Source organism: Anopheles cruzii, unplaced genomic scaffold (assembly GCF_943734635.1).
Source record: "Anopheles cruzii unplaced genomic scaffold, idAnoCruzAS_RS32_06 scaffold00391_ctg1, whole genome shotgun sequence".
Taxonomy (NCBI): Eukaryota; Metazoa; Arthropoda; class Insecta; order Diptera; family Culicidae; genus Anopheles; species Anopheles cruzii.
In genome coordinates, this window is record NW_026454000.1 from 10,269 (window position 1) to 16,976 (window position 6,708).

Genomic DNA, 6,708 nt, shown 5'->3' on the forward strand with positions numbered 1-6,708 from the left:
AAAGGTCTTTATGGAAGGAAAATGTAAACTAGAGTTATTTCTCAAAGTGCCATAATTTAAACACAACTCCAACCTGGGATTTAAATACCGAAAGAGCGCCCTCTAATGCTTTCTGCCAACATCGCATTTAATTAATGCTAACCCTTGGCCTTTTTTCTCTCCAAGCTGCGTCTTTCTCTTTTTTTGTCTGCGAACTTATCAATCTTGTGCGTACACATTCGGTTTTATTGGCCTCTGTTCAGCATGAAATGGCTGCCGTTGTTCTTCTTCTGCTGCGTTCCATCTTGGCCCCATCGTGGTTATCGATTGTAGCTAACAGTTTGGCTACGTTTTCTTTTCTTTCCTTTCCCTGCATTCTCTGTGCCGGTCTTTACTTTCCCTTTCGACGATAATGATGACGATGGCGACGAGCCCCGATGGCCGGTACCGATATGCAGCCAGCAGCGGTCAGTACGCACACTACGTTTTCAATTCCATCGATCTGGACCGGAATGGCTCACTAAGCTTTGAGGTAACGCACCACCTACAGTTCGTTTGCTTCACGTTCATCAATTTATTTTTTCTGCCTTTCAATCCATTTCTGGCCGGCCTGAAGGAGTTTGTCGCCAACCTGTCGATCCTGCTGCGGGGCACCGTGGACGAGAAGCTGCAGTGGACCTTCTCGCTGTACGATATCAACGGCGATGGGTGCATCACGAAGGAGGAGATGAAGGAGATTGTGACGGCCATCTACGAGCTGATGGGCAAGGTTCCGGAGGGTTGCGAGGAGGAGCAGGCCATCAAGGATAAGGTCGAGCGGCTGTTTGAGGTAACCGCAGCCCACCTCCCGTTCTGTTACTTTTCTTTTGTTCTCGCCCAATGTGACACCCTGTATTCTCTGTATTTTATGTGGTTTTGCTTCTGGATGACATCCGGTGTACAGAAAATGGATCGCAACTGTGACGGAAAGATTACGCTGGATGAGTTCATCGAGTGCTGCACGAAGGACGAAAGCATCCGCCGATCGATAGCCGTCTTCGACACCATCTTCTAAGCCCCCGACGGTGGACCATCGGGCGCCACGTTGGACACGTCGGACCACGTGTCGCTCGTTTCGTGGACATCAATTTCTCTTCCTAGAAGCACATCCTTCACCGCAGCTTTCGGGCCGCGCCACAACGAATACGGAGTGCAACTCCAAGAGTTCAAAGAAGATGACACACCTAGAATCTTCCACTTTATGCGTAAACAGTGCAAATCTTTCTACAAACTTCATATCCGATCGTTGGTGTCCGTGCCGGACACAGTTGGGGGTCGTTCAGACCGGCCTTCCGATTGTGTCCGAACCCAGCGTGAGCGCGCAGGTGGCAAAAACGGTCCCAATTTTGGTGTTACACATTCTACGTAATCTATCCTGTTGCTAGTTGATTGTTTAGGAAAAGCTCCGCTTGTTTGCTCCACCTTACGGTGGCCCCCAAACAGGAAACACATTCGAAGCATGGCGCTTAACTTGACTAGCAAGATAAGTAAACCCAACTCCGAGCGATGTAGGTGTTCCAGGAAGTCATATGCTAGTGCAGTGATCCGTACCGTAGCAAAAGCCAGTGACCCAATTTCACTCCCTTTTCAAACGTGATATTTGCTGTTGTAAACTTTAACACTAACAAACAAAACCTTATCGAGCCACACAGAATCCGTATCCGGGCCTGATTTGTGCAGGCTGTTTTTGTCGTTTTACGATTATAATTAGTAAAAGAAGCACGATCACGGTCGAGCCGAAAGCTGCCATCAGAGCTGGTAGCAAATTGTTATGCTTCCGTTGGTATAGATGCAGCCCGTACAAAGAGACCGTTCTAGCAACAATGCACCCTAATCTGCTGGCACTTGAATACTAGATACTATAGCATGTTAATACTGTTCTTCCATCTGATTCGATTCCTTTACCGTTACACACAACCTGTTGCCGTTCCTTAGACGAAGTCCTCCAAGTTGCTTACTCGTTCTTTACCACGTATGTCCTCGAGATTTCTCCAAAACGCAGCCAAACTTTTGATGCTAAAGAATCTCAATCTTTCGGGTTCTCACTTTCTCAAACTTATATCCACACAAAAACGCACTCACTGTTTGATCAAAAACAAACTACTTTCTACTCTTTATATAACGTTAACTCTTACACATTTTAACTACCCGGCGGGTAAATCGAGTTTTGGCGAAGACGATGTAACGAAGTAAACGTTTGCAACTCTATTGATAACCATGTTACACTGTTGCCAATCGGTGAGGGGCACCACTTCCGATGCTACCCTTTTCTCAGTCGGTGGCCGACGCCGTATTTCGCTAACGTATTCGCTCTATGTAATTACTTGTGGTAGCCTGGACAGAGAGTGGCATACGGACCTCTCGGCGGAGTACAGGGTCTGAAATTTCATATAGGTTTTGGAGTGTGATATTTTATTTTTCAATCGACTCCTTCCAAACATGGCTGGAGGGATGCAGAAAATCCAGTTGTTTTCCATACACTTTGTTATCGCTTTTCCTAAGGAAAAGCGTTATGCTGCACCTGAAGGCAGCGACATTAAGGGTATATTGATAAACCAAGTTTACAGGAAATGAAATGATATAAACCATTATTCTTCACGAGACAATTGTTATTTATTTAATAATAAATACATTTCTGTACCGCAGACAGTAATAGGATCGTGGGGTACGGCGAATCGTATTAATACACACCAATCTACGTGCGTGTGCTAAGTCAAATAAGCAAATCACAATACATTTTGAATGTCTGAATGTTTCCAATTGTTGTTGTCTTGATAAAAAAAATGTATACATCCAAACGCCACTGCTTCGTGTACGTGAGTGGAACGAAATAAATATTTCCCTTAGATTAAGTAAGTGATTATGATCCTTCGAGGGAACAGGAAAACACAAGACACAACAAACAAGCCCAAGCATACATAGGATCAGACACATACAAAACACTAACTCACGACCAGGCACAGATTAGCGGTCCCCATTTCAGTTGTTTCGATGTTTGTAATATGAAATCTGTATTTCCACATAATACATATAAAAGAGTCATTGAATAAAATATCCTTGTACAAAAACTTTCTCTGAGGTGCCAACAATTCTCTTTAGCCAACGTTGCGAATAAAGCAAATATGTCGTCTCATGCGATCATCATGGAACGGAGCATGTAAATTTACTATGCCACGCACCAAAACCTTATATAGATATCAGTTACACCTTAAATTTTACATATTTTTGAACCAGCTGGTCGTGAAGCATAAACGATCAGGGTTGAGGTGATTCTTGTAGTTTGAATGCTCGAACGAACGATTTGACAGTCGAGTATGTGCTCGACTGTCAAATCAAAGTCAATGTGAGAATGAAAAATGAGTGATAGAAAATGTTCAAAGTCAGAAAGCATTGTTTCGAAAACTATCGGTAACGTTTTACAAAATGTCGCACTTTAGAAGAACAATGGTTGTGCTGTGCAAGTGGTTATGGTTTCATGCTTGCTGTGGAGTGTAAAAACCCTTTCTTTTCAGCTACAATTCTAGAATGCCCTGAGATCCCGTCGCTCGATGCGTCCTTTTTTCGCTGGCTCTCACGGATCCCTCCGTCAAAGTCGCGTAGTTGCGCTAGAAACGTCGTCCAGCGCCCAGCCCTTCCGAAAGCAGAGGGCAAAATATAGTGTTTGTAGGGCAGTTTTTGTATTTATTTGCGTCTTTGCGAGTGTTTCGAACGTTCTTAAACACTCGTAGTCCACGGAACGCAACCAAAAAGTGTATTCCGTCTGCCAATAGGAGAAAGTTTACTTGTAAGAGTCGTACCAGAAGTTGTAGCGAGAACGCCGTGTATATGAGAGTGCAACTGAGCGAAACTGACGAATTATCTTTATTGGGAAAGTGCCGTTCTTTTACGGCTCGGCTTGTTGCGAATTTGCACATTGCAGTGATTGTCACGCAAAATGAAATAATCAGCGAAGTAAACAGCTTTCGAAAAGCAGCAGCGTGTTTTGCTAGGCTGACAGTGACAGGCCGATGACGATGGGAGCGAGCGTGAGTGCCACGAGCTCCGTCGAATTGGGTTTCAGCAGAAAATGGCGTCTGCCCATTTTTTGGAAGAAGCTCTGAAATCAGACGTCGGTGAATCTGCGGTAATTGCGATCGTCGGTACACTGGAAAACCAGCTGGACGCCAACAGGGACCTAGTGCAACAAGTCGGGCGGGTGTTGGCAAACCCGGTGTGTGCGGAAGTGGCGTGAAAAACCAATCTAGTGCAATAGTAGCACCAGCGGCCGCAGCGGCAACCAGCGACTACGACAGCCAGTGAAACGCACGTCGCCGTTCCGTAGTACCAAGAGCCCCAAAGCCCGACATCGGTGGCGCTGGCCCGGTTCCGAATGGTCAAACGATAGTGTCCCATGCAGCAGTGAATGTCAGTAACAACATTCGCAAGTCACACACGAAAGAGTTTTCTATCTGTCGCTCAAAGCTGCAAAGTTGTGCATAAACTAGTGAAAAATAACGCCGAAATCGGTGTGGCCCAGCGGTTAGGGCAGTTCCGGGCGAAAGTATTACCAGTTGACAGTGACTACAGTGAGACACTTTTGCCTTGCCCCCGAAAAGGTTAAGGATTCACACCACGCGCGTTGCTGCCATTATGCGGCGACGGCGGTGGTGGTGAAGAAAACAACCTCCGCTGCCCAAGCCACGATGCGCGGTTCGGCGCCGTGCGGTGGCGGCGGCGGGGTGTTGGTACTTTTTCTTCTCGCTATCGTGTGAGAAGAAAATACGCACCAGTGAATAAAGAATTTGCCGCTACGATACAGAAACGAACACTAGGAAAACGGCACATCCTTCGCTGCTCGGGATATGCACGAAATGAACGAATGGAACATTGTGTCTTCTCCATCGCGAGGACTGAGTAAGGAACAACTTTTTGCGGTGCAAAAGTATTGGTAGACTGTGCGTCGATCGGGCAGGAAAAAAGCCACACATGAAAACATCCACTTCCTCTCCGTTTTCGTTTCGATTTATAAAATTAAACATCCTAGCGGCGGAGTGGAAAGGGGTTATTTTTATTTTTCAGATATTTTTAAAAGCTTCTCATTGAGGGTAATTTGCTAATTTTTATCCCCCTTTTTGCACTCTGATTTTCCTCCGCTACTGGGATCGGACGGATATGCACAGCAGAAACACACAGGCAGGCAGTCACGGTGTAGAGAAGCACGGATGTGGAAAGCTATTTGTGCAGTAGTTGATAACAATCAAGTGGTGCCGTGAGAAAAGTGACCCAATTGGTTTAGTGTGTCGCGAAAGGATATCCGAAAGTACGTGCCATCCCTGCCATTAGTAGTCGATCGGTGGAGATTTGTGAGAGCGGCTATGAATGTTGTGATGCATCGATAAGTTTCTCGACCGCAGCAGAAGTGACTTAAAGCGGGGCAGGATATCCAAACGAATATTTTTAGCGAAAGCCAAAAAAGAATGCGACGAGATCGAGGGACCAGAAATGAAACGTCGCCGTGTGTATCGTTGCATAATCCGATAGAGCTAGAGTAGACTGTCCGCCGACAACAGGAAAGGCTGCCTGTCCTCATCCGAAGAAAGAACCAAATCGCCTTTGTGGGATACTATCGGCAATTTGTTTTCTTTTTTGCAATTTGTTTCTGCAGCTTGATGGATAAAAAAACGTAAAAGATGAGGTTCCCGAAAAGAACGGTCCAGCAGAGATCATCATCTTAACGCAACAAGTGTTACAATGATCAGCCTTTGTTGATGCAACATGTCGGCAAGAGAGCTTTGCTGGAATACGGAGAAAGGTAAAGGCTGCTGATGTTGATAATTTATCTTAAACCATTTTACTAACATGTAAAAAGACCAAATTAACAGTTGTTTAATTTCATCCTCTTCAGCGATTTCTGCAAAACGGACGATATGTTTTTAGCCAATGTTGATAAATATTAGGGAATGCCATAAGCCGAAAGCTGCAATATCCTGGGCGAAAGACCAAAAGGTATCCATCATGTGTGGGTCCAAACAATCTATCCGACCACAACCTGTGACAGCAGATGACAGATGAAACTGTGGGCCCAGGAAAACCGCAGACCACAGGGTTGTCGCTTGTCTTGAAAAAAGCAACTCCAGTCAAGGTTCGTTCCCTGACAGAAACGCAACCAGTTCCTAAACTTCCAACAGGGTTTTTTGAGGGTCGTTTTCGGAGCCATCACACGTTTGTATAAAGAAGAAAAACACTTGATACTACCACATGTGTGTGTGTGTGTCTGCTAGGAAAGGAGTGTTACGGAATGACCAGGAAAAGTGTGCCGGTGTACGCGCGCCATTCGCAAAGTTCAACAATCTGCGAGGACAAGGAAAAGTGAAAGCCAAACGTGCGAGATTGTTTCCCGCTCCGCTCTTTCTCGCGTACCGGGAATACTCTTTCCGGAAGGTCTAACCGAAAGAGTTATCTCGCTGCGCTGCTCACCTTCCGGAAGCAGCGCTCACGCTCATTTGGTTGTCCGCAGATCTCACTTCGCTGGTGTGTGTAACGCGCTTGTCTTATGTGTGGTTGTGGGTTGTTACCAATTGCTTCTGCGTTGGGCACACACACAAACACCAACCGGCAAGTGAAGCACCCTTTGTGCCCATCGGTCAATGGCAAAGTGGTGTAGAAATCAATCCCAGGACATATTCCGAGGACCACGACGAGGTTTAGATA

General features: G+C 45.8%; 1 protein-coding gene across 1 annotated transcript; it reads left to right on the forward strand.

The window, feature by feature from the left end:
• Positions 1-400: 400 nt before the first annotated feature.
• LOC128276054 (Kv channel-interacting protein 4-like) lies at positions 401-3,051 on the forward strand. The gene is made up of 3 exons (XM_053014524.1): positions 401-511; positions 596-808; positions 923-3,051. The coding sequence occupies exons 1-3, from the start codon at positions 401-403 to the stop codon at positions 1,031-1,033; spliced, it is 435 nt and encodes a 144-aa protein (XP_052870484.1). The 3' UTR covers positions 1,034-3,051.
• Positions 3,052-6,708: the final 3,657 nt, after the last annotated feature.

Excerpts from the sequence above, each read along its gene's own strand:
- LOC128276054 (XM_053014524.1), top strand. The coding sequence starts at position 401 with ATGGCGACGAGCCCCGATGGCCGGTACCGATATGCAGCCAGCAGCGGT. Across the intron at positions 512-595 it reads ATGGCTCACTAAGCTTTGAG|GAGTTTGTCGCCAACCTGTC; the intron begins GTAACGCACCAC and ends GCCGGCCTGAAG. Across the intron at positions 809-922 it reads AGGTCGAGCGGCTGTTTGAG|AAAATGGATCGCAACTGTGA; the intron begins GTAACCGCAGCC and ends TCCGGTGTACAG.